The 27,071-nt window shown below is 35.0% G+C and overlaps 1 protein-coding gene and 1 long non-coding RNA gene across 3 annotated transcripts; both read right to left on the reverse strand.

Annotated features, from left to right (window-relative positions):
* LOC127260711 (protein SUPPRESSOR OF QUENCHING 1, chloroplastic) lies at window positions 1–26,334 on the reverse strand. Of its 2 annotated transcripts, XM_051288592.1 has the most exons (28): window positions 25,837–26,334; window positions 21,815–21,915; window positions 21,669–21,725; window positions 21,498–21,592; window positions 14,924–15,023; window positions 14,595–14,653; window positions 14,158–14,282; window positions 13,741–13,855; window positions 12,783–12,870; window positions 12,603–12,681; window positions 12,325–12,385; window positions 12,104–12,179; window positions 11,592–11,702; window positions 9,454–9,549; window positions 5,419–5,541; window positions 3,784–3,981; window positions 3,437–3,541; window positions 3,137–3,201; window positions 2,845–2,938; window positions 2,540–2,697; window positions 2,402–2,451; window positions 2,174–2,295; window positions 1,973–2,080; window positions 1,722–1,814; window positions 1,368–1,404; window positions 1,006–1,253; window positions 772–921; window positions 1–497 (listed from the first exon to the last, which is right to left on the reverse strand). In XM_051288592.1, the coding sequence occupies exons 1-28, from the start codon at window positions 26,204–26,206 to the stop codon at window positions 333–335; spliced, it is 3,249 nt and encodes a 1,082-aa protein (XP_051144549.1). In that variant the 5' UTR covers window positions 26,207–26,334; the 3' UTR covers window positions 1–332. The 2 variants fall into 2 exon arrangements, with proteins under 2 accessions (XP_051144549.1, XP_051144550.1); XM_051288593.1 differs by lacking the exon at window positions 9,454–9,549.
* Window positions 16,122–18,918, reverse strand: LOC127260712 (uncharacterized). The gene is made up of 3 exons (XR_007840785.1): window positions 17,075–18,918; window positions 16,867–16,985; window positions 16,122–16,785 (listed from the first exon to the last, which is right to left on the reverse strand). It is a non-coding gene; the product is annotated as an uncharacterized LOC127260712 (long non-coding RNA).
* Window positions 26,335–27,071: the final 737 nt, after the last annotated feature.

Below are 27,071 nucleotides of genomic sequence, written 5' to 3' on the forward strand. Positions count from 1 at the left end.
TTTTCAATAAAAACACCCTACAATGAATCTAATTTGTACACAATCTTGCCAAAATATTACATTCACCCCTCGGCTAACTTCTTAGACGAGTTTTTGTATCTCTTATTTATAAAGTACAACTTATTTAAGAAATGAAATACAATGAATGATTACAAACAAATGGATAGATGGATGGATGGATGGACATACAAATGAATGATTACAAACATTCAAGAAATGTTGTTCGATCACTTACTACATTTTAAGATAAAGTTAACTTCATCCGGAAGGCAGGCATGTCATTGTATAGGAGGTATTAATTAGTACTATATATGATTGATTACCTTCCTTGATCATCTCGTTGTCGGGAGATCGTTTGTGGGAGATTTAGGTTTCACAAGATGCTTCAATGATATCTCAGCAGTAGAATTAGCATTCGATGGTTGATATTCTTGGAAAGATACTTCAAACATCAATGGCTGGTACAGACAAACCTCGTCTTCCTTGCAATAGTATACCTGCAACCACTCATGTCATAAAGTGCGCTTAGGTTACGATGCTAATTGGAGATTTATCATATAAATATGAGAATACTATAGATAACATATGAAAGTTTAATGTAAAATAATATAGTATGCATTGTCAGTTCTATTTTATATGTGTACTGTAAATTTATATATAATGTGTTGCCTGATATATGATATTGCCACCAATAAATTAAATTGTATGTATGTAATCGATGAAATGATATAATATAATGATCAATAAATAGACAAGCGATTGAGAGCACACCTTGCAATATATTCTCCCTTTGGAGGGCGAAGGCGATAATCTTTTGATCTCTACAACAGCAGAGCCATCAAGCTTGATATTCCCCTCTGTTGGATCCGCCAATGCAGCTGTTTCTGGCTCAAATTCGACGCTGAATTTGCTCTCTGCTTCCTAAGGGTGGGTTCAAAAACTTCATAAACTAACAAGCAAACAAACTCTAATGAGATCGACCATATATATAAATATAATTAAAACCTTGGATAGATGGTAGCCTTCTGGTAACGATATTTTCAGGCACAGTTTGCCCTGATCAAATGAGCCGCCGTCAACTGCTATGATCTCAGCATCTGCTGATGACCTTCGCCTAAGCCGCTTCATATATTTTGATTTTCTAGCTGGTGGCTCAACACCTTTCATGTCTAGAGTAGACAATGTTGGCTCTTTCTTGTTCATGTCTAATATCCTTATCAAGCTGTTGTTCGTATCGGCTATCAGAAATCTTCCTAATATTCAAGAAAAGTTTCGAAATTATAACAACACCGATGCAATATAAAAACTCTAAAATGTGCATTTTCTCATTGCAAAGTGAAAATATTTTAACTGAGTCATATAATTACCTTTTCCTGCTTCAATTAGTCCAGAAGGCTCTGAGAGCTGTAGATATTAGAAGGAGCTCGAGTCAATGCCTTGCTATAATATACAGTCGGGAGCAAAAGATGTATTCCATTTCCCATCAATCAATAGAACCAACAACACAGAATATGTATAACCTAGAAAAAAAGAAAAGTTTTCTGTCTCATTTTCTAAAAGCTTTTTGCTATATATTGGAGATAAGATTTGGGAAGTTTCACGCGAACTATGACATAGTTTCAGGTGACTGGTGATTCGATAATTTTTACAATATCCACTTGTCATATTCTAATGCACTAAGCTAACAATCTATAGATAGAAAATTCTTTGAATTTCAATACCTGGGCTTGCAAGGCTAATCCGTCCTTGAATCCAGCCTTTCCGGTGCCTGCTAACGTACTAACTCTCTTGTTAGCTAAATCCAACTTCTTGATCTATAGACAAAGATGAATGCATTCAAACACAAGGGAAAATATTTAAGAGAAAACATGCATGAGGCCAAATGATCAGTCTGGCTCAGCGGACCTAATATCCCAATCAGAATATTCGTTCTCAAATGTTGCATCAATGTTTTGATTTCCCCTCCAAATACCTTGTGATTGTAAGAATCGGCAATGTAAACTTCTTCGTCACTTCCACAAAAGACACCCAACGGATGTTGAAGCAGTACTTCAAAGCCTACACCGTCATGGTCTCCGAACTGAAACATGCAAAGCTCAATTTAAAGCATAAATACACTCAATTATACGAGTGCAAAAAACATTATATGGCTCCAAATCAGATGTGAAAGAACCTTAAATAAGTTGTCAGAGATAAATGGATCACCACCAGCTAGTAATCTTGATCCTCCTGATTTAAGATCAAGCGCTCGAATAGAGCTGCTCTCGCTGTCAGCAATGTATGCCTCTTTCAGATCTATCAAAACAGAAAACCATACTTAATTAATTGGAAACTACATCATCATATCCAGGCTTGAATGTTTCAGTTAACCGCAGCTGATGTTAATATATTCACAACATACCAGGCGACAATGAAATCCCGGAAGGTTGGGCAAATGAGGTGTTTAACGGACTGAAGCGAAATATGTGAAGAAGTAATGAAAACCATCAAGTAAACAAAGAAAAACTAAAAAACTAGCATTGTATAGATCACTCCAAACCTGTCGCCATTCAAGTTCTGCTCGTAACCGTTGCCGCTGAAAGCTCTGGTTGTTCCGTCTAATGTACTATGTTTCCAAATCTGGTGCTGTCCGGCCATGGCAATGTAAACGACATCATTCACAGAATCAAAGCAGACATCCCATGGAGAATTCAGGAGCTGAAAATGCCAAGGGATTATGTTTGAGTGGTTAAGATTATAGGTGTGGTTTGCAGTATATTAAAGACCAGACACATATTGGCCACGTCTATAATATCTACAGTTGATAACAAGACTTTTTTTTTTTTTTCGAGGAAAAAGAATTGCCTGAGTTGATCCTGATCCTCCACCTCGGTAGTCAGAGCCTTTGGTCCCATTTCCAGCAAGGGTCCGCACTGACTCATTAACAAAATCAATAACCCTGCAGTGCCAGAAGTTAATTATAAAAGAACACAGATCAAACTTTCTGATCTATGCATCTGAAGAACAAGAAATTGATGTTAACTGAGTGCTCAGTGGTATAAAAGCCCAAGCCAACATGCAGGAGTGTCAATTTTCTACTTTACAGAAGAAAGATGCATATGGAAAACGTAAGCATGACTTCCACTCATTCTGCTACCTTAGAGCATGATTTTCAGTGTCGGCTACGTACAGAAGGTTTTTCTTTGCATTGTAAGCAATTCCCTGCAAAAACATAAAACTGCATCAATTGAGACTCAACTAAGTAGAGAAATATATATATATATATGTGTGTGTGTATATCATGCTTGGATGCTTTTTAAGAAAACTTAGAAACGAATCATCCATCAAGTAAAACTTCAACGAATTCACCTTACAGACTAAGCCAACTGTAAGAAGTACGAAACGCAACCGATTCTAATGCAAGAGAAGATATTAAATAGAGTTGCAAAGTTATGACCTGAGGTCGATTGAACATGGCGTCATCAAAATTTCCATCACTAAAACCCTCTTCCCCAGTGCTTCCTATTTGCAGCTTGAAGTTTCCATCAAGGTCAGTGATAACCTGAATGCAAGCAATAAGAAAATGATCACACTTGGCCCTGTAAATACACTACTTAGGTGAAGAGATTTGAATAATTGTAACACAAACAATTGCAAGAAATATGACCAGAAACAATAAGATAGAGATGTCCAAAATGGGTTTACCAACGCACTAGAAAGGCTGGGAAATAGAAGGCAAGTGTATCCATATATAGAAAGGCAGGCATACACATAATGCAAGCAGGGAAGAGAGAACACACTTACTATTCGGTTGTGGTTGCTGTCAGAAATGAACAGCCTGTTGTTAAGGACATCAACTGCCAATTTTCCAGGAAATTTCAATGGAGATGTTGATAGTCGAGGATCATTGTCTTTCTCCAAATTCAGGGGAATAGGCGTATTGTCCAATAGTTTCTGTTCGCCATAGTACAATAATGCTGCCTTGACCAAATCATCTAAATCCTTGAAAAGAAAGTATATATTATAATCACTTCAGAAATTTCCACATGGCAATCTGATGAAGGATGTTGTAAATTACATATGATTTAACACTTTTAATACAATGTTAGAACTAAAGAGCGTATATTCCCGCTCAACATAATGTGTTTTACTACCATAATACTCCCCAAAATTACTTAAAAGTCTTAATATATTGCGAATATCAATAATCTAATAGTCTGCCAAAAAGTGTATACAACATTGAATGAAGTTGTTCAAACTCTCAACTCTTCCAGGAAGAAAAGTCCAAGTAAACACAATTTGATATTCTATATATAGAAATAAGAAATGATAAGAAAGCACTGACGTAACTATCCAATATATAACTTCTGTTCTCTTTTCAGTTAAACGTCATAAAAGCACGTACAAAGGAATTTTATTAAAAGTGCTTCAAACGAGAGCTCTTTCAGAAATAATTGCTAACAATTTACTATATTGCTAAAGGTTACGTGAATACATTATCAAATTATGTTAAAAGCTAAGTAATTTCAATTATGTCATGAGTGAGTGCGCCATTACACTATTGTCAGGTTTGTCAATTATAAATCATCTATCATTGGATTGCACAAAATTAACAGTAGGTTCTGCAAAATAAAAACATTTATATAGGAAAATTGATTAATAGGAAAAATAATAACAGAAAAGAAGAAAACATATTGGTCTCCTTCCTAGAATCACATTTCCTTATGATGCAACAAATGCCCATAGTTGGATTAATAGTTTGGCTCGCTATGGAAGTTCAATTTCGACATAAACAAGCTGCTAACTCTCATTTCTATATACTTAAAAATTATTGTTCATTATATTCTGTGAAATGGAAATAATGTGCTGATTTTCTTTTCAAGTGAGGGTTGCAATTGGAGAAGGTTTTTCTGCTAAGCCTAAGAGTTCTTCATTTCAAGTTTTTCCATCTATCTAAGCATTGGCTGCACACTACACTAAAATTTTAAAGTCAGATCTGGGTGTTGCCTTTTTTACCTGTTCTGTTATCTTTATAACTCCAAATTAAATTCTTTACAGTCTAACTACTTTAACTTCCCCCAAAAACAAAGAGTTTGATAAAAGCATATATACCACTACTCACACAGAAAAATGAAGAAATAACAATAATGGAACTTCTAATGGTACATTTTCCTATAAAAGCTTAAGCTTCTATGTGAGATGGTCATTCAACATGATATCAAAATAGGAGATCCCATGTTCAAGTTCCCCCCCCCCCCCCAAGTGAGATGGCTTCTTTTTCATAAAGCACTTTCCATTTGCAGTGGCAGTGATGTTCGAATATGGGTTTCCCAAGATCATCATATTCATATTAGATGCCCAGCTCAACTATTAGCTTCACTTAATAATGGGAGTGTCATTTATGATTATTATTTTAACATTAAATCCTAAGATGAGTACCTTTCGGCGACCTTCACCAGATACTTGTGCTATAAGCTTGCCAGTTGGTCCAACAAGTGCAAACGTAGGCCATGAACTCACACCCAAGTTTCTCCATAGATACATATCACCATCATTGACCACCTAGGGATCATTTACAGGAAGAATTAACAGGATTCACATTAGTATACACACACAGAGAAAACAATATTGCACATGTACTGTAAGGTTAAATAGTTCTATTCTCTTTTTCCATGAACTCTTATGCTTTGATTACAAGGGAATAAATTTTGGTTTGTATTTAGAGCCATGGGATGCTACTTATATATATATATATATATATTTTTTTTTTATTTTAGTACTATGTAGCCAAAAGAATTAACCATTACAAGTATGAAGTCTCTACAGTTGTGCTTTAATGTGTTTCATGATACTTTACATTCTATCATTTTGCAGAAGTTATGAATTTTTGTCAAGAACTAAATTCTAGAATGAGTTTAAGGCACGGCGAATAAAATGTAAGATAATGATAATAGCACAAAGTCACAAACTTGTTCAAGCTTTCATAAGCATGATTCCAGCTCCACCAACACAAGAAGCTTAAAGATAAAAAGTCTACTTCATGGTTTCTATATGGTTTTGAAAGATTACTAAATTATTTCACTGCAAGAACCACGTAATTAATTTTTATTATGAATCTTAAAGGCATACAAATAAAATGTAAAGGTAATGATAATAGCATGAGCTAGTTTCTAGCTTCCACATGCAAAGTTTCAATTCCACCAACGCATGATGCTTAAATTTTTACTTCATGTTTTAGGAAAATAGAGTAGAGAAATAAAGGAAAAATATTATTTTATTCCATCATAAAAGAGAAGGGAAGAAGACATATACATAGAGTATTTAGAAATCTATCCTAACAAATTAAATGTAACTAAATAATAGATATGATATGATGGATATGGATACCGGTAGATCCATTTCCAACTCCTTTGGAATGAATTTATCAAATCTGACACTTCCCCTCCGGCTGGAGCGTACAAATGATACGATCTAAGCTTGTTGCATATAGACTCGGATCTAGGACCTCTAAGGGCTTTTGTAAATATATCTGCAAGCTGATCATTTAAGGATACATATTTTGTATCTATAGATCCAGATAACACTTTCTCATTGATGAAGTGACAATCTATTTTAATATGCTTTGTTCGTTCATGAAGATTGGATTTGATGCAATGTGTAGTGCTATCCGATTATCACACCATAATTTCATTTTTGTCATATCACAAAACTTAGTTCACAAAGTAATTGTTTAATCCAAAGAAGCTCACATGTAGTTAAGGCCATAGCGCGATATTCAGCCTCAGCACTAGAATGCGCAAACATACAATAACCAGAGGTAGAACATCTATCGACTGAAGACCCTGCCCAATCAACATCTGAATATCCAATAATTTCAGAGTGACCATAATTTGTATAAAGTATACCTTTTCCGGGAGATCCCTTAATATACCGCAAAATACGCATAAGTGCCTTCCAATGATAGTCACATGGAGACTACATGAACTAACTCACTACACTTGCTGCAAAAAGATATATGGGGTCGGGTGATAGTGAGGTGATTAAGCTTTTCAACCAACCTTCTATATCGTCTAGCATCGGCATCAGTCAATGGTTCCTCCTATCCATGAAACAACTTTGTATGTGGATCCATAAGGGAATCCACAACCTTACATTCATTCATACATGCTTCTTCCAACATATCAAGAACATATTTTCTTTGATGGGGCAATTTCAATTCCTAAGAAGTACTGTAGTGGTCCCAAGTTTTGGCCTCAAAATGTTTGTTTAGATGCTTCTTCAACTTTGCAATATCATCTATATCATCTCCGGTGAATGTCATCAACATAGACAATTAAGTAAATACATATGCTTAAAAAATACGGTATGATTAGATGAACATTGCGTCATACCAAATTCTTGGATAACAAGACGGAAACGTCAAACCATGCCTGTGAAGACTGTTTCAAGCCATTGAGTGAGCAATGAATGAGACACACAAGACCAAACTTCCCCTAAGCAACAAAAAGTGGTTGCTCCATATAAACCACTTCTTAAAGCTCACCATGCAAAAGGACATTCTTAATATCAAGTTTATGAAGGCGTCGAGCCAACCGCGCATTGTTGTCATAGAAAGAAAAATACGAACATAAGATATTTTGGCAACTGGAGAAAAGGTTTCCATATAGTCCTCTTCATACACTTGAGTAAAGCCCTTTGCAACAAGTCGAGCTTTGAGTCGATCAATGCAACCATTAGCGCCAACCTTGACCGCATAAACCCATCGGTAAGCTACGGGTGTTTTTCTTAATGGCAATGGAACCAACTCCCATGTATTGTAGCATGAAAAGTAAACATTTCCTTCACCATAGCCTGACACCACCCGAATGACCAAAAGTCTCAAAGTCTCACGACAAGAGCGAGGATAAACGGGTCATAATGAAGAAAATTATAGACAGGGTTAGGATTACGAGTGGACCGAGTACCTCGATGTAGGACAACAGGTGATGGTGGAGTTACAACCGGGGAAGATGACGAAACCAGAGATGAGTCATCAATGGGTGCAGATGATGGTGAAGTAGGTGTGTTTTGACATTGCCATGTATGCCGACTATTGACCTGAAATGGAGGCTTGGGATGAGGGCCACTGGAATAAGATTCACATGTATTGAGGACGGAGCTAATGACACTGTGAAGTATGGTGATGACTCAAAGAACATGACATCTGCACTAAGGTAATATCGACGAGTGAAAGGAGAATAACATCTATATCTTTTTTGAACTCAAATACCCAAGAAAAACACATTTGATTGATCGAGGACGTAATTTGTCCAAACTTGGAGAATGGTCATAAACAAAGAACGTACATTCCAAGTATATAATGATGGGAATCTTATGACCTAGTCCAGTTGTTGCTAATTTGAATGAATGTTCATCCCCTTAACTTCATTATTATAAGTCGTGCCAATTATGATGCGTTCCTTCAGTTTCAGGCATTTGAGCATTTGTCCTCCATTAGTTCTGACACCTCTCCTAATGTCCAGACCATATTTGTCGGTATTTTTCAATTTACACTAGGCTCATGGGTACTAAATTCCGGTGCAACCGATCATATGTCTGGTAATCCCTATTTATTTTCTATTTTTCATCCGTCAAACTCAGTAACACATGTCACTCTCGCTAATGGTGATAAAGCATATCCTCAAGCTATTGGCAGGGTTTGTCTGTCACCTACTTTATCTCTTGATTTTGTCCTTCATGTACAACATAGTCCATTTAACCTCATATTTGTTAGTAGACTTACTAAATATTTAGATTGTTCTATTTTTATTGACTGGATGTGAAAATATTTTATGAAAATTGGAAAATTGCATTTGTTGTACCAGAAGGGGATCCATGAACACTATAGCAACATCCTTTAGTATGACCATTCTTATGACAATAGGTACACCTCAAACATAGACGTCTAGTACTAATTGACTTAAAAGAGTCAGCCATAAGAAGTAAAAGAAAAAAAAAAAAGAAAAAAAGAGAAGAGAAGAATACATATATAGAGTATTTGGCATTGGCAGCGGCGGCTGGAAAATATGGAGGCTCTGATACCACGTAGGAAAATATAGTAGAGAAATAGAGGAGTAATATTATTTTATTTCATCATAAAAGAGAAGAGAAGAATACATATATAGAGTATTTAGGAATCTATCCGAATAAGCCAAATCTAACTAAATCATAGATTTGATATGATGGATATGAATATTGATATAGATATGGATATAAATCTATCAAATCTAACAATATTTTTATATGGTTGTACTGAATTGATGCTGGCTTGTTAGTTATGACTTAAATGACGAGAGAATGCTAATCTATTTCCGTTAAGTAAACACAGTACTGAGCTAGTGTTCGGTGGCGAAGCCTTGGCCAAATTATCCTCAACCCACTGTACTAAAAGAATATGTAATTTAATCCATTAGTCAGATGTATGCAAGCCCTCACCGGGTGTGTGATTCCGTAGCGCAAGACAGCATTGCGAATGGCCTCCAAGTCCTTTTCATTGTCAAACTTTGCAGAGTGAACTCCTACTACAACAAACTGTAACAAACAATGTTACTCCATAGAAAAGTCTGCATACTACATTCAACTTAGTACATCATTTAACATAAAACTTCAAGCTACAACATGCCAACAATAACACACGGTAAGTCCAACTACATAGTGCAGCTATGGACAAAAACAGCAACTAGAGATGTTTCTTATTTTCTATAGCTTTCGTGATCTACTCACGTGCAAAGAAGGAAATAATATCTGGACCTCAGGGCTTTTCTGAGTTAAGTTTTAAATCAGTACAGAATCCAAGTAAAACGACTTATGTGAGGCACATCAGGTAAGCCTCCCTGATTAACATCAGGCTTCCACTTAAGCTATTAAGGCTACACCATTTTGCACCTTGAATATGTCGTTTTCAAATCTTAATAGAAAAAATCACTTTAATCTTATTACTTCATAGATTCAATATAATTTTATTAAAAATATAACCAAATACGATATTGACCTTGGATGCTCTCCTCGAGTTAAATATAAATATTTCCCATGAAAATATTCACTGAATGTTTTATTTGAAATAAATTTAGAAACTCATAAAATGGATACATTGCGCTTTTGTAGTTGAGAGAAAATAAACCTGGAAACATTATATGTAACCATGATAATATGCACAAAATAGTATCACATAAACTAGAAGGACATTTGATATCACAACGATAATATATTTCAGTGATAACAATGGAAACAAGATAAAAAGTGATTTTGATTGTCTTTATGTAGCAAAAATAAAAGATGATTCATTTCATTGTACATTTTTAATGCCCACAATCTAGGTTCAATTTTACAACAACATACTATGCAGGATAATTGTTCTTTTGGCTCCAGTCAGTTGTATTATCATAACCTATTTCAAAGTGGTCACGTATCTCCTTCATCATTAGTGTTTTGATCTAGTGTCACGTGCACCAAGTTAGCCTGCCAGTGTGTTGATGCAGCCAATTTCCAGCACAGGAGGACCAAAGTACAAAGAGAGACCTATTTCCAGGCAAAGGTTTCTAGAAAAAATAAAAATAATAGTAATATCAATATGAAAATTACAATTTGGCCAAATTTGATTAGATTGAAACTATTATCATTTTCAATTTGGTTCAATTGGCTTGTAATTCAAATAATTGTAAAACAAGTAAATGTACAAAATTGAACCACAAATGCACAAGTCTTTGAGTTTTTCCATCTTTGTTACTATGTAATATCTTAATTTGCCTCCAAAAACAGCCATCAAACACACATTTTTCATATAAAATATCACATCCAACAACTCTTTCACCTCAAAAAGATCACAACTCAAAATAAATAAAATAAACAAAAAAAAAAAGAAAACCCATAAAAATACACCCGTAGAATCTCCATCAATCATTTTTATATTTATTCTCTAGATCACAACTGGAATATATGTGCAATTGTTTTATTTTGATTCATGGATGTTATATCTTGACTTGTTTTACACATGAGCTTTTCAATTTGGCCAGAGAACTTGCATATTATCATTGTTTTTTCTTGTCCTTTAGTAGAACTTTTGTTTGGAAATAGCTTCTTATCTTGTCATTTATCCATATTTTGGTCCTTCGGGGCCAGAAACCAGTCACCTCAGTGCCGGAAAGCTACATCAACACAAGCTAGTGTCACATACAATTTTTTGTCATTGGAGGACTATAATACTAATGAAGAATGAGATATAAAACCATCTTCAAATTAGAACCATAATAAGTGATGAAAATTATAGAAGTCTCACAAGACCAAAATGACAACCTCCCTGCTTATTAATATCTATGATAGGCGCATCCAACATAATATATTGTGTATTGTCATTAAATAGCAAAAATAAAAGATGATTTGTCTTCATCGTATTTCTTTTACACCCATTTGGTCCAATTATACAGCAGTATGAGAAGTCCATACCTCGGATGCTAAACTTGTAACAATATAAATTTCTGTAGCTTGAGCTCACAACTAATCCAAGTTCATTAGCAAGGTTTTTAAAAGTCGACAATTGAAATTCTTTAAATAATCGAAAGTGGGACAACACTTACAGGCATGTCTTTATACTTTTTCTCAAGAAACTCAAGGTCTGGTAGCACATGCATGCAGTTTATACAGCAGTATGTCCAGAAATCGAGAAGAACAACTTTTCCCTTCAAGTCCTGTCCAATAGAAAGTATTGTGTCAAATGCTGTGTCATTATTGATGTGTTGAAGTACTGTTTAAAATGATTTATACACATGTTAAATATATAGGGTATGATGGAATCTTCCAATACATTACAACCCACACTTGATCTTAGCCCACAAACTGAGAAAGTTAGACTAGCAGAGATAAAAACACACTATAGAAATTAACACTCCTACAGCGAAAGTAATTCCATATGTGGATAGATAAGTGATAGAAAAACTAAAATACATCACTATCTTCACCATGCCGAAAGATTTCACAACAATGATAATTATAGATCAGATGGGGAATCAAGCAAAGAGGTTGCAATCATGTGGTGACAGAATGAAATAGCACACTAAATAATTTTGATAATTACTGCACTTAGGATTACCCTCTGCAGTTGAAGAGGAGCTGTGTTAAGCCAGTCAAGTTTAGATGGAAACTCTGGCACAGTTGTGGCAGTGCCCCTGTAATGATCCAAAGCATCACAAACTGATTAGTGAAAATAAAAAACTGCAAACCATGCACAGCATGCAAGTGAACATAAGTTCCACAACTAAATAGAGGCCTACATGAATAAAATATAGAGAATCGAAGGTAGGAATTTCATACCTTTTCTCTAAATCAGAGATGTAGTTCACAAACTGTTTGACTCTCTCACTGCCAGAATCTTCTGCAACCACCAAAAGATAAGAGAAGTGTGATTTTCATTTTTCCCTCTATTTATCATCAGCAAAAATCATTTGGCACACAAAATTATGGCCAGTGAAAGCCGCACATAAAAATATCAAAAACTGAAGAGAAAGAAATTACATAAAAGAAACAGTAAAGGCAGAAAGGAACAAATACTAATCATTACACCAACATGAAGTTCATCTTTGATGATAGACCTTCTTTGGGTCCAAAAGGAGGGGAACCAGTCCCAAAGAACGAATTCCAAATGGCCTTGGGAGATGTATATTGCATGGCCTGCAATGATGTAGAAGATTCCAGAGTTGCATTCATGTCTAAACCAAAGGAGGCAAAGGCAGGAGTTTGATCCCATGGTGTTTTTGCTTGCATCAGCATACCTTCCAGTTAGTAATTATGAAGATAAGGCAAGAAATAGAAATTGTCAAGCTTCCATATCTCAAAACATCTCTCCGAGAACCCTGAACCCTGTCAAAAAATCATTTCTGTAAATTCAAAGGTATTGATTGAACTGAATGTCCTTAATGTAATACTGATAACATCTATATGATATAGAGTTATGTGAGGTTTAAAGATTTCATACTAAATAATTGAAAGTGCAAGAACCCTACAACAGGGATATAGATGAAGATGTAAAATAGTTGAATGCCAGGCATTGGCATTGGCAGTGGTGCTTCTCTGAAAGGGCAAAGGAATAGATCTCCACTCATGCTAAGAATGGAAAACTTGCAGCATGGAACAAACTACTTCACAATGTCAATCAAATGCATGCCCAAATGAAAGTATGAGAATGCACTTCAGAAAGAAACAAGAAGCTGGACCATCACATCTATGTGTTATTAATACAACATATAAGCACAAGGGGAAAAAAAAAAAAAAAAGAAGGATAACAAAAAAATTGTTAAAGAGATATCTTCCAGGACTCATAAGAACAAAGATATTTCTTGATTTTGTCAAACCTACACTTCTCTGATCTTTCGTGGGAAGGATTGAAAATTTTCACTAGATGAAAATCCAGTGTATTAAAAATAGAGAGAGAGAGAGAGTGAGAGCTCCACAAAGGAGAATGTAATAAGATGGCATATATAAGGCACCTGATAATTGAAAACAATCTTTCTCATTGCAATTAATAATATCAAGCTATTATTTTTACTGTTTTATAATAATTTATCCTTGGCCAGAGACAATTCAAGGATTATCCAGCAGCAATAGATTTTGACCTAAATGCATCAAAATAGGCTAGAAAGAGCTGCCCTATTGATATTATCATTTCAGAGTTGCTACAGTGATCAAGAAATTAATGAACAGAATGTTCCATCATATAAGAGATTTACTTACCCCCCAACTGAGAAGATAACCTTTTTCTCAGGGTTTTCATCTTGAAACCCGATTTCTTTACTGTAAGAATTGGGCAGACTTTGAACCATAGCACCAGCAGGTAGGAAATCTGGATCTGCAATGTTTTTTAATCATTAGATACTTCCTTTATGAGAAGTCTTCAACATCAGACAAATTAAAGGTTTTTACCCTAGCTTTCCGAAAAAAAAGAAAGACAAAGAGACGATGGCAACAAATGTCATGTTATTGTATGAACCAAAGACCTTATGCACTAAATAGAAATAAGCTTCTATGCAGGCAGATTCATTACAAGATACATGTCATAGTTTCTCTTCATATCTTATACAAAAGAAGTCTGCACCAAATACATTATTTTTATGAAAACAGTATTTGTTAATATGCTTCCCAACTACATACTATTGGAACCAGAGCCACCATTCAGAATATCATCTAGGCTAATATCTCCGATCTCCTTTCGGATAAGTGATGGACCAGCTGCCTTTAGAGTATCTTCTGCTAGTGTTGTCGTTACAGCTATGCATCTGCAAGCACAGCAAAATTGGCTGAAAACTTCAATAGTATTGAAAAGAAGATCAAAGGAGAACAAGACAAAATGAGATCCAGAACACAGCAATAGTAACTGCAGAATTGTCACAAAGCAATACTGACAATGATAGAAAAATGAATTTCAAATGGATATCAATGATCTGGAAAGAATGCTACTAAAAGAATTATTATATACATCAAAGCTAAATATGATAAAAGAAAGTAAAAACATATTTATAATGTCAATGTCTCAATATTGCAGGTGGAAGTTTGGAACATATACAAGTTACTAAATTCGTAAATGCTACCTCATTCCAGCTGATTTGGAAGCTTGCACTCCAGCTAATGCATCTTCAATCACAATGCACTGTAACAAAGTCCATGCATCAAATCAATTTCTAGAGCACATTTGTGTAAGATTACAAATCTAAAATATGATTAATTCTTGATGATCAGTATTCAAACTGAAACAAATTTATTTCGATTCAAGGATAGATCCTAAACAACACACACAGATTTTATTTGATGGAAAATCTACTTGGTAAACATTACTCCATCAGGTTATCAAGAACAGAAAATAACAATAACGAAGACTTGGAATGATAATAACTGAAAATCAAGAATTCAGAAAGCATACCTCATGTGGGGGCACATCCAAATATTTTGACGCCGCTAGAAATATGTCTGGAGCAGGTTTCAAGTTTTCAAATGCATCAGCAGACACAATAGCTTCGAACCTGTTAGTATAAACATTAGAGAGTACTGAAGAATTAAACCTTGAGGAATACAAATGAAGTCGCTGTTACAGAAGCTTTATAAGTGAGAAGTAAAAATCCTGAAATATATTAAGATGTTTAGAATATAAGCCATGATTCAGAATATAAGTCTTTGTTGGTCGATTCAGCAGTGTTATAAAGGGCTTTGGCATGATTCGGAGTGCACTAGACTATTCTGTTTTTTATAAACGAACAACAAGTGATAAGTTTTTATACCTTATTTTGTATGTTGATGAAATTGTTCTTACAAAAAATGATCAAGAGAGAGCCACCCAGTTGAAATAGTACCTATTTCAGCACTTTCAAACTAAAGATATGGGGCCATTGAAGTTCGTTCTTGGTATTGAAATTGCTCAATTATGGGAGGATTGTATTGTTCTTTCACAACAGAAGTATGTATCGGATATTCTTGAAGAAACATAGGAATTACTAGCTGACGCAGGAAGATATCGCAGAATGGTCGGTAAGCGTAACTATCTCACACTTACTCTGGTTGATATCTCCTTTGCAGTGAGTGTTGTAAGTCAATTCCTTTAGTCCCCCCGTAATGTTTATTGGAATGCTGCAGTTCGCATTTTGAGGTACATTAAAGTGTCTCTTGGTAGAGGATTATTTTATACTAATTAAGGTCACACTTCGGTAATTGGCTACTCGGATGCTGATGGGGCAAGATCCCTATTTGATAGACGTTCTACTTAGGTATTACATATTTGTGGAAGGAAATCTTATCTCATGGAAAAGTAAGAAATAAAATGGTGTTGCTCGATCAAGTGCAAAAGTAAAATATCGAGCTATAGCATTAGCAATGTGTGAACTTATTTGGCTAAAACAACTTCTGTGTGGAGTTTTAAAAAATAAAACTCTTTTGTGATAATCAAGTTACTTTGCATATTGCATATAATCCAGTATTTTACGAGAATACTAAACATATAGAGATTAATTGTCATGTTATTCGGGAGAAAGTTCTATCTAGATGTATTTACATCCACCATGTTGGTTCAAATGGGCAAACTTGTAGATATTCTCAAGGTTGTTACGGCGAGAATTTAGGCACGGCGCTATCGGACTGCCATATCGCCTAGGCGATACGGCACCCGAAATGGCGACAATATGGCGATACGGCGACTTGCTTAGTACTTATTATAAGTTTTTAATATTTAATTATATAATGTAAAATTATAACATCAATCATTAAATTTCAAATAAAATATCAAAATACCAAAATATCAAAATGCTAAGCATAACCATCAAAACACTAAAATATCAATATGTCAAAATATGAAAGTTTCAAAACACCAAGAAAAAAGTTCCTCAATTTCTCAAATTCCCATTAGTCTTCGGTATTCATATAATCTTCATCATTTTCTTCATCCTCATTTGTCAAATGTCCGTTAGAAGGGCCCTGGCGACGGTCATACATGATGGGCGGACCTGAGGATTCACCAACGCTTCTACTACGAAGATTGGAATTATTGAGATTACTTGAAGCACCTACAGCTGCATCAACATGATGTCACTCAAGATCTCCATCTTCATGAACCAAATCTCGAGAACCATCAACCCATTCATTGTCCCATTGAAATTCTTCAAAAATTAAGGGATTAAAATTGCTTCATGCTACCCGTCGCTTTTGAAAGCGATGTGCAATCTTCCGATTATATTGAATATACACCAAATCATTTAGTCTTTGGTGCTCTAGTCTATTTCTTTTCTTGGTATGAATCTAGAAACAAAATTTTATATCAAAATTTGAAGATTATTACTAAAATATTAATATAAGTAAATTTCGAACAAATTTACTTACAAATTCAAATGTACTCCAATTGCGCTCACAACCGGCAGAAGAGCAACATAAACTAATAGTTCGTACCGCAAGTGATCGAAGTTCTTCGTTGTCACCACTATATGCATCCCACCAATCAACTAAAATATATATATATAAAAGAATATAGTCAATATGTGAAATTAAGTTTCATAGAAAATAAAAATATATATATGTTAAAAAAACTTACGATGACTCTTTTGCATTTGGTGCTTGATTGTCAATTGACGGCCAAAGTTTCCTCGCATTTTATCGTAATCATCTATTTGACCACTAATTTTATCCATCAACTCTTCATCTTTAACCATCTTTTCTGGAATATCATTAAACAACTGACATTGCTTACGAGCAAATACGGGATCACTCCTCTTTAATTCAAAATATTTTGAAGGATTTAGGAATAGTGCAGCCCCATATAACTTCACCTCCATTTGATCGCTCTATCGATCCTCAATTATTTCCATCAACTTGGCCAACAATCTTGTTTTGTTATTGCTCGTAAAAGATTCAATTATTTTCTTCTTCGCATGATTCATAGACGAAGAAAGCTCAGGCATAGCTGGCTTTTCATCACCATCAACTATACTCAAAATAATCAAAAAATGAAGTGTTGCTCGTAAACAATCTTCTACCTGATCCCAAAATTTCGATGAAAGAATGGTTTCCATTACCTTTTTGCCTTTAGACATTTTCGACAGCTTATTATCGCTCCAATCATCACTCAAAAATAACCGTCTCAATTCATTCCTATGTTTGTCTAAACTCTGCAAAGTGAGAAATGCGGTAGCAAATCGGGTAGTCGCCGGCTTCACCAGATCTCTGCCACCAGTCTTTTCCTTCATTGCACCGAGAATTCTCCGATGTCGATAAATAAAAGTGGTGACGTCCTTAGCCTTTTGAATGTAGGGTTTAAATTTATTCATTTTCCCAATGTCTTCTAGCATAAGATCAATAGAATGAGCTGCACATGGTGTCCAGAAAAGACCAGGAATGCGCTGTGCTACTAATCTTCCCGCCGTTTTATGATTTGCTCCATTATCCGTCACAATTTGCACAACATGCTCTTTGTCAATTTCTTCAACCTTTTTTTCAAGCAAGTAAGCCAACATTCTTGCATCATGTGACTCAGCTGATGCATCAATAGACTCCAAGAAAAAAGTCCCATATGGACTATTGACAAGAAACTTTATAAGTGTCGCCCTCTTTTGTCTGTCCACCCATATGACCTAAGGGAACACCCATATTGTTTCTAAGCTTCCATATGCCATTCTCTCAACTTATTTGTTACATTTACGGCATTTTCAAGAAATGGTTCCTGCAACTGATGATAACTAATAGGTTTCAAATCGGAACCATATTGTCCGATACCCTCAACCATAATACGTAACTTCTTGATTTGCAAGCATTGAATGGAATGCCATTTTCATAGAAAAAATCGGCAATATGCCTTTGCACTTCAATTGTTTCATCTTTTCCTTTTGTAGAAGCTTCGATGGTTTTCTGAACATAACCGTCCATATGTCTTTCTTCAACAATCTCTTCAGGAGTCTTTCGAATCATTGCAGCAATTGACTTACTTTGTTTTCCAACTCTCGGAGGTTCAAAAAATTTTAAAGTTGATTGAGCCAACTTTCTTTTGCTATTTGTGCCCGAACTTCGATGCACTGAAGGCTTGGAATGAATTTATAGCACCCGTAGATTGATTTTCTTCTAACTTCTCGTTGTCTTCGGTATCCTCGAAATAATCAAGTTCGGTAATACCCCACGATGCTTTATTAATCACTTTTTTGCTCATAAATTGATGTATTTCCTTACGAATTTCTTATGTGGTATTAGGACATTTAACAACATCGCCGTAGCTCCCAACTAAATATTGCTTTAACCTCTTGACTTCAGAATGCATTTGTCTATGACAAAGAGCGCATTCAATCAAATTCTTGTTATTCAAATCCGGCCAAAATCCATACTTTCACCCTCAATTGGATGATTTGGCCTTTATTACTGGATTATTTGATAAATCTTGGAAATTTTCGTTATCGGCCATTAAAGTAACAAGTACAAAAAAATATATAAATAAAATGTATAAGTAATAGATCAATCATTAAAACATGAATAAAATTAATATAAAAATCATACTTAAAAATAAAATCAATAAAATAAATTAAATTAAATTAGAAATTATAAAATATATAAAAAACAAAACTGCCCACAGTAGTAAAATTTTGCTACTCTGCACTATACACTAATATTATATAAAATAACTAATACTATAAAATTACATATATTATACATAAACAAGTAAACAAGTACAACTCTACATTACACAATAATGCATAAAATTACATATATAATATTAAATAATACTACAAAACTGCAAACCATCTGCCCCCACCCTACACTACACGATAGTACATAAAATTAAATATATAATATTAAATAATTCTGGAAGACTGCAAACCCTCTACCCCACTCTACACTACAAGATAGTACATAAAATTACATATATAATATTAAATAATTTGTATTCTCTAGTTTGGGGGAGTGTTGGAGATATTGTATATAGGTCAATTTTGTATTTAGAATAGTGTAGGGACCTTTTTGATATTTTAGATAAATTTTATACATATGTTAGGATTTATTAATTTAATTATTTTATGTGGAACGGAATAGACTTCAGTTCAATTGAATTAGCGACATGTAAACTTTATTGGATAAAATAGTTTATTCATGAACTATAGTGGAAGTTTCAGATATGAAACTCTTTCGTGACAATTAGGTTGCTTTGCATATTTCGTCTAATCCAATATTTCATGAGTGGACTAAACATAGAGATTAATTGTCATTTATCAAAGAAATTGTCACTCACCCTATTGTTTTGAATGGTCATCTTGCAGATATTCTTCTTGAATCTCTTAGAGCTCCTCAAATTAAATTTATATGCGACAAACTTTGATTATACGACTTGTATTCTCTAGTTTGAAGGTAAGTGTTGGATATATTGTATGTAGGTCCATTTTTGTATTTAGAATATTTGTTTCTATATACCGTAGGGTTTTTCATATATATATAGAGGAAGTGCAGGCCTTTTTAGATATTTGTTTGTGTAAAAATTCTAAAGGAAATTTATGAGTTATAGTGATAATGGAATTATGGTCTATTTATAGACCTTATACAAAAAGATAAAGCTAAAATAACAATCAAATCTAGTAACATATTTAGATAATAACAACCTAATCTAGTAGATATGATAACTAACAAATCTAAATAATATCAACTAAAATATCTATCTAAAATATATTTCAACACTCCGCCTCAGACTCAAGTTAGTGATATAGAAGCCAACTTGAGTTTGGCAAAAGAAATTGAAGGTGGGTTGAATATGAGCGGACTTCATAACTGGACATCAGCATTCAAATAAATTATCTATCGTGATGGGGACCGTTAAACCCTAAGAAATTAGGATTTTAGTCAAATTAAGATTTCTAATGGCATCAATCCTCGTAACGGGCACGCGCCGGCGATCCTCTCTCGCAACGGCGGAAACTTTAATAAATTAAATTATTGGCTGATTTTTAATGGTCATAATCATCTGTCGCGGCGACGGCGACAACAATCTTTGTCGCGGCGGCGGAGACAACGATCTCTATCGCTGTGGCGGCATCAAAATAGGATTTCTGACGGCGATCCTCTGTCACGGTGGCACCGGCGATTCTCTGTTGCTACGGCGGCGCTAAACCCTGATAAATTAAATCCTAATAGGCAAAAACTCCGGACAGGTAATTAAATACCAAACCAAAAGCTTAACCAAAGTCATAGGAAACGAAATTGTTGACTACGTTGACCGACGACATTGACGAAACATTGACCGATGTTGTAACTCATATGCACTGTTTCTGATGATGATATTTGGTAGTAGGTGTTTTCCAAATTAGGAATACGATAACGGTGGTAGTGGATCTCAGATTTAGAAAAAAAGTCCTCCGAGTACATTACAGGATATACTCGGAGAAAACTTGAATTAGTAGACTGTGTCTATATTAGGAAAAAAATAAATTCTAATACCACGTAAAAATTTTAAGAGAAATTTATGAGATATACTGATAATGAAATTATGGTCTATTTATAAACCTTATTCAAAACGATAAAGCTAAATAATAACAATCAAATCTAGTAACAAATCTAGATAATAATAACCTAATCTGTTAGATATGAAACTAACAATAATATCAACTAAAATATCTATCTAAAATATATTTCAATAGTTTGTATATACAGTAGGGTTTACTTATGTAATTGTATGAAAATGACAATAAACCTTTTTTGTTTCGCACTTATTATTATTACACATAATCCTTCTTTCCAAATATATATATACATTGTCTTTCAATCAGATTTAATAATTGACGAGTGATGCGTTTTAGTCAAAAGAATTATAAAAATTGATATGGTAATGGTGTGATATAGAAACAGGATTGCATTATTGTCAGTAGAATTGTGGATGTCAAGTAACAGGCTAATGATCACCCATATTCTATGTCAAGTAATATGGATTAACAACCTGGAACAAGACTCTTTAACAGCAATATTTACTCTATAATTGCATATATACTTACATTGATGGCTGCAAATCAGCAGCTGCTAAATTGGCATCAACCTTGATGCGGTCAGCACTGGATGCAACTGCAACTTTGAGGCCTTTATCCTTGCACTGTTTTTTTCATCAAGCAATAGATAATTATACATTCTACATAGAGACCAAACACACCTTGATCTTTCTTATATACCTGCATTACAAGATCATAGGCACCAGGGAAACCTATGCCAGATCCTGGCTTTGCATACTGTAAGAAGTTGAATATGTCATGGAGTCAAGCAGATAATTAGATGGAAAATCAATAAACGAAAAACTCGACATCTATTATTAAATCACCTTGTCCAGGTATATCTCAAAAAACCTCTTTTTTGCAGCCTCAGGATCAAATCCTTTTACACCCTTTACAGATGCAACACCTCCTAAAAATTTTACTTCACCTAATTCATTTTAGGAAGCAATGCAATTAGACTGATAGCACTTACGGTTGGAATGATGTCAGGAAGGAGAAAAAACAAAGAGAGAGAGGAGGTGATGAGGGCAAATAATTTGTAATCCCATAAAACATAGGGAAAAGAAATCAGTTCAAGTAACTTTGATATGTTTCTATTTTCCTTATTTAACTAAATCAAATTGAAAATTAAACCAAGTAATTTAGGTTATTGTTAGGAATTAACTATAGTGAATTTGATTACTGCTATGAAATACATCCACTGAAGAAATAATTGCCAGGAAGATGGTGTTTGAAATTTCGTTCATTTTCTAATCTATAACTTGTACAGCATAATTGAGATATCTCAAGAGTGGTGTCCCTAGCAATACTCTTAATTCCACCCAATTGTCAAGATGTAATGTTACCTTCCTAATATAATTCTTGGTTGGCCTAAACAAAGAAATCTTATTGCACACAAAAATCACAAACATAGTTTGAATACCATATTGTGACACCCCGGCCCGCAAGCCACGCAAAGCTGGGCGTATCGGGATCGCAAATTGGTCTCACAAATCAACACGAGTCATTCCAACACACTTCTGCCCTGGCTCGCACGCACCCGGGGAACTCTCCCTTTTTCCGAAAAGGAATGTGGTAATATATTCGATCCATTTAACATCTATTTAATCTTGGATGGCTTGACACCGGCTCAACTCTGTTCCGTTACACCCCAAGGATCATTAACTGCTAGATCCGTCACCAGACCGATCAACGACGGCGGGCTGCCACAGGTCAGCTCTGATATCAACTGTGACACCCCGGCCCGTAAGCCACGCAAAGTCGAGCGTATTGGGATCGTAAATTGGCCCCACATTTAACCTCTATTCAATCTTGGATGGTCTGACACCGGCTCAACTCTGTCTCGTTGCACCCCAATGATCATTAACTGCTAGATTTGTCACCAGTCATATCATCGACGGCGGGCTGTCGCAGGTCAGCTCTAATACCAACTGTGACACCCCGGCCCGTAAGTCACGCAAAGTCAAGCGTATTGGGATCGTAAACTGGCCCTACAGGTCAACATGAGTCCTTTCAGTGCGCTTCTGTCCTCACACACGCGCATCCTTGGGAACTTCACACACGCGCATCCTTGGAGAATTCCCATAGGGCACCCATCCTCAAATTACTCTAGGGCAAGCACGCTTAACTCTAAAGTTCTTTCAGTAGGGTTCTCGAAAAGGAATGTGCACATTGTTAACATAAATAGTCTATTCAATCCATTGAATCTCTATTCAATCTTGGATAGCCCGGCTCATCGACGAGAGTTGACCTAGCACCAGTCCAACTCCAAAGGTATTACACACATGCCATAACATTTCCCTCGCAATTCCTCGTGTTGTGACACTTAACATTGCCCTCTCAAATCTATAACTAAAATGTATAATATACTCAATGTTAACGAAAAGAACAAGCAAATCAAGAGATTTCTCAAGTGAACACTTTGTAGTAAACAAAGTCCACTTGTCCCAACCAATTAACCAAACCCAAGTTATAACCTCAAGTGATTAAGAAAATTTGTTATGTTTTCAAATTGACCAATTAAAGCATCTTTCACCATTTTGTGACATGAATTGCACATGGCACTTATATCAATAAATGCTTAGTAAACTTATCATCAACATATGTAATGATTTAAGCTTCATGCCAACTTTTGAAATGACTATAAGTGATGAAATTGGCAACTGAAATTAATATCATTAGGACATTCTCCATTGTGTTACCCTAGTTCACCACTACTTACGATTGCAAATATATCAAGATAAAATGATATTACCATTAGCATGCTTCATCTTATCGTGATAAGGAATAATTCTTTCTTAGGTGAACATTAACTCTAGCAATAACAAAAGCTCTTTGCTAGCTATCGCAAATGCCCTTTGTGTCAAAGCTTGATAATTGGCAGTGATCCCAATAAATTAGTTTAATTTACCTATTGGATCGTGATAAGGAATAATTCTTTCTTAGGTGAACATTAACTCTAGCAATAACAAAAGCTCTTTGCTAGCTATCGCAAATGCCCTTTGTGTCAAAGCTTGATAATTGGCAGTGATCCCAATAAATTAGATTAATTTACCTATTGGATCCATTACCTCTTCCCATCTGACCCTACAACGTCCTTTGTGGCCTCCAACTCACCGCCAATCTCTCCCCCTTTGACATCTGACACCTCTCCTCTTTTGGCTCCATGTCGTGGTACACGTTCTACTTGTAATCCTCATCATTTTTATAACTCGGAGGCTTTCTCTCATTCTGGTTGGAGACAGGCCATGGTAGACGAAATGGCTACCTTAGATACTAATGGTACTTGAGATCTTGTTCGTTTACCTCCCGGTCAATCTACCATTGCATGTCGTTGAGTTTATACTATTAAAATTGGTGTGGATGGTAAGCTTGATTGCCTTAAGGCTCTATATGGTGGCCAAAGGCTTCAGAAAGATTGAGACTTGCCAACTAGAGTACAATCTGTTCTAATAATATTTTTGATGGTCTTGGGCTGGTTTCCCCTCGTGACTTAAACAAGGCCATACTAGTTAAAGGCTTGGCACTTAGTACTTTTGGATGGAAAGATTCCCCACAAATATTATTAAATGAAATACTCCCTCTGTCCATTTTAAGAGGTAATATTTATTTTTGATGCTAATACTATTTTAATTGTAGTTGGTAGTTAAAAGTAGTGTAGAAACAATTTTGCCATTTTTTTTTGTGTAATAATGATGTGATGGTAAAGTAGGAGTAGGTAGAAAAAAGTGGAGTCCATAGTTATTTAAAATAAAATAGTTAATTTGCAATTAAACGACCCAAAATAGACATGTGTATACTCTCTGAGTAATATACACACATTAACACAATATATATACTTCCTCCGTCCCATATCTATATATCCATTTGCTTTTTGCACGGAGTTTTAGAAATATTAGTATTATATTGAGATAAAGTAGAAATAAAGGTAAAAAAACTAAATTAACCCTATTAGTATTGTATGATATAAAGGTAATGTTAGGTAGATGGTAAATTGGAAGGGTAGTTGTAATGTTAGGTAGATGGTACAATTATTATAGAATGAAATTGATACCTTGTTATGAGACGGACCAAAATAGAAAAATGGATAGATTGTTAAGTAACAGAGAGAGTAATATATATACTTCATCTGCTCACAAAAAGTCAACAATCAATTCAAAATATTATTATTTATATTATCAAAAGAATTCTTCATATCTAACATAAACAATACATCCATCTAAAAACACAAAGTGAAAAACCCATTATTTGCGGGAAAAATGGCATTTCTCGCAGGTCAACTTCAAGGAGCTCACTCAGGCCCTTGGACCAATATTTTCCAATCTTGAGACAGATCTAAAATAATCAACTTCGGTATTTAGCTACGGAATGGTGGCAAGTTCAGATTTCAGGATGACCCCTAAACATTATCGTCCTGCCCGTTGAAGACAAAGTTGAGGCATATCTTTGTTGTTGCTTGTTTTATGTCTGGTTCAAGACTTTGCTATCTGGGTTGACAGGGTTCAAAATGCGAATTAAATATTTGGCAATAGCCTTCTCAATTGGGAGGTCAAAGTTTGGGAAAGATTCATGGATAAAGTTTAATTAGCCATTACCATAATCACTAACTATGATATAACTGTTTGGAAGCCAAACCAAATGGTAGCTTCTCTAGCTTCCCTAAACCCCTCTTAAAGAAGACTACCATTTCTAAAATGGAACTCACAAGACACAGGCTTAAACAGCATCAATAACGAAAAGAAACCAAGATGGAACGCACTGGTGAAGAACTGAACAAGAAATCAAATAAAAAAAAGAAGTCGAAAAAAGAAATCCAGCAATGAAATCAAGCAAGGGCAAGAATGTTCACCTGTGCCCATGAAAGGCACGAAATCCTCAACCGTGACTTGAACCCCCATCTCTGCAAAAACATCAACCGCCGCCAATCTCGACAGCTCCTCGCTGTTACACAGCACACCATCCATGTCGAAAAGCACCGCCGAGACCTTCCCCCACGCCTCCTCAGTCCCCGGCGCATTCTTCTCTTCCAATTTCACGCAGGTCTTCACACCCACTCTCCCCGACAACCCATCCCTATCTCTACCCCAATCCGTATCCCTCGGCCGCCTCCGCCTCCCGTCAAAACTTGATTTGGAGGTTAAGAGAAAGAGCTTTCTCGAGTGGGCTTTCGAACAAGAAAACGAAAAGGGCGATGGTGCCACAAACAATCTCAAGGCCATATCCCCGCTTCGTTTTGAGCGATTGGCGAGGATGAGGTGAGAGATGAAGGAGCCTTATCGTACTGAAATCTATCTGTCTTGCTCCACCTCTTCTGGAAATGACCGTTGGCCATCGTTTGATTTGAAGGTGGAACAATTTCCTACGATTGATATTTTATTCAATATGATAATTCTCATTTATTATTAAAAGTAAAATTAAAATTAAATTAAATGAAAGTTCAGTTTGTTTGTCGCTTTTGGTTTGGGTAGTAAAAAATTAGTCAATTCGATCCGAATTTAATCCAATGTCGGTTCAAATATGTTAGTTTAGAACATCGTACAAATAGCGGTCAACGTGAATTGACTTTATTAAATTGGCTTGTCCTGACCATATCTATATCTATATACAGAAACGTCTCATGTTATTTTGAAGCCTGAACAAAAAAAAAATAGATCGTGTTAAAATTAAAAAATATATACATATATATATTTAAATTATAAATGTAAAAGTCAGAATATATTTTATAAAGTTTAAGTTTTCGTAATTGTGTTTAGGTGATGATTTGAATTTGTAATTGTTTAAATTGATGGTGTATTTGATATTATTAAATTTAATTTGTAGTATTAATTGAAAAAAGAAAAAGGTTCAGAGGGTGTTTGGTAAACAAGAGTTTTTAGTTTATTGAACAATTTTAGTTGTTTGACCAATAAACTAACTAATTTTGGTGTTCGGTAAATTAGCGTTTTCAATTAGCTTATTGGGTCCAAAAAGCTAATTTTTGAAAAAGCTGTATATACCAACATTTCATATTAGCTTTTTCATTTTAATTTTTTTTATTTTTTATTTACCCTTAAAATTAATTAATTCTTTCACATATATATTCAT

This window comes from Andrographis paniculata, unplaced genomic scaffold, assembly GCF_009805555.1.
Source record: "Andrographis paniculata isolate CXL003 unplaced genomic scaffold, ASM980555v1 Contig62END, whole genome shotgun sequence".
In the NCBI taxonomy this organism is placed as follows: domain Eukaryota; kingdom Viridiplantae; phylum Streptophyta; class Magnoliopsida; order Lamiales; family Acanthaceae; genus Andrographis; species Andrographis paniculata.

What these genes read in the sequence shown, in the direction of transcription:
- LOC127260711 (XM_051288592.1), bottom strand. Translation starts at nt 26,206, where the DNA reads ATGGCCTTGAGATTGTTTGTGGCACCATCGCCCTTTTCGTTTTCTTGT. An exon ending in GCTGATTTGCAGCCATCAAT is followed by an intron (nt 15,024 to 21,497) that starts GTAAGTATATAT and finishes TTATACTAACAG; the next exon opens with GTTCGAAGCTATTGTGTCTG. An exon ending in CTGGTGAAGGTCGCCGAAAG is followed by an intron (nt 3,982 to 5,418) that starts GTACTCATCTTA and finishes TTTCTTTTCAAG; the next exon opens with GATTTAGATGATTTGGTCAA.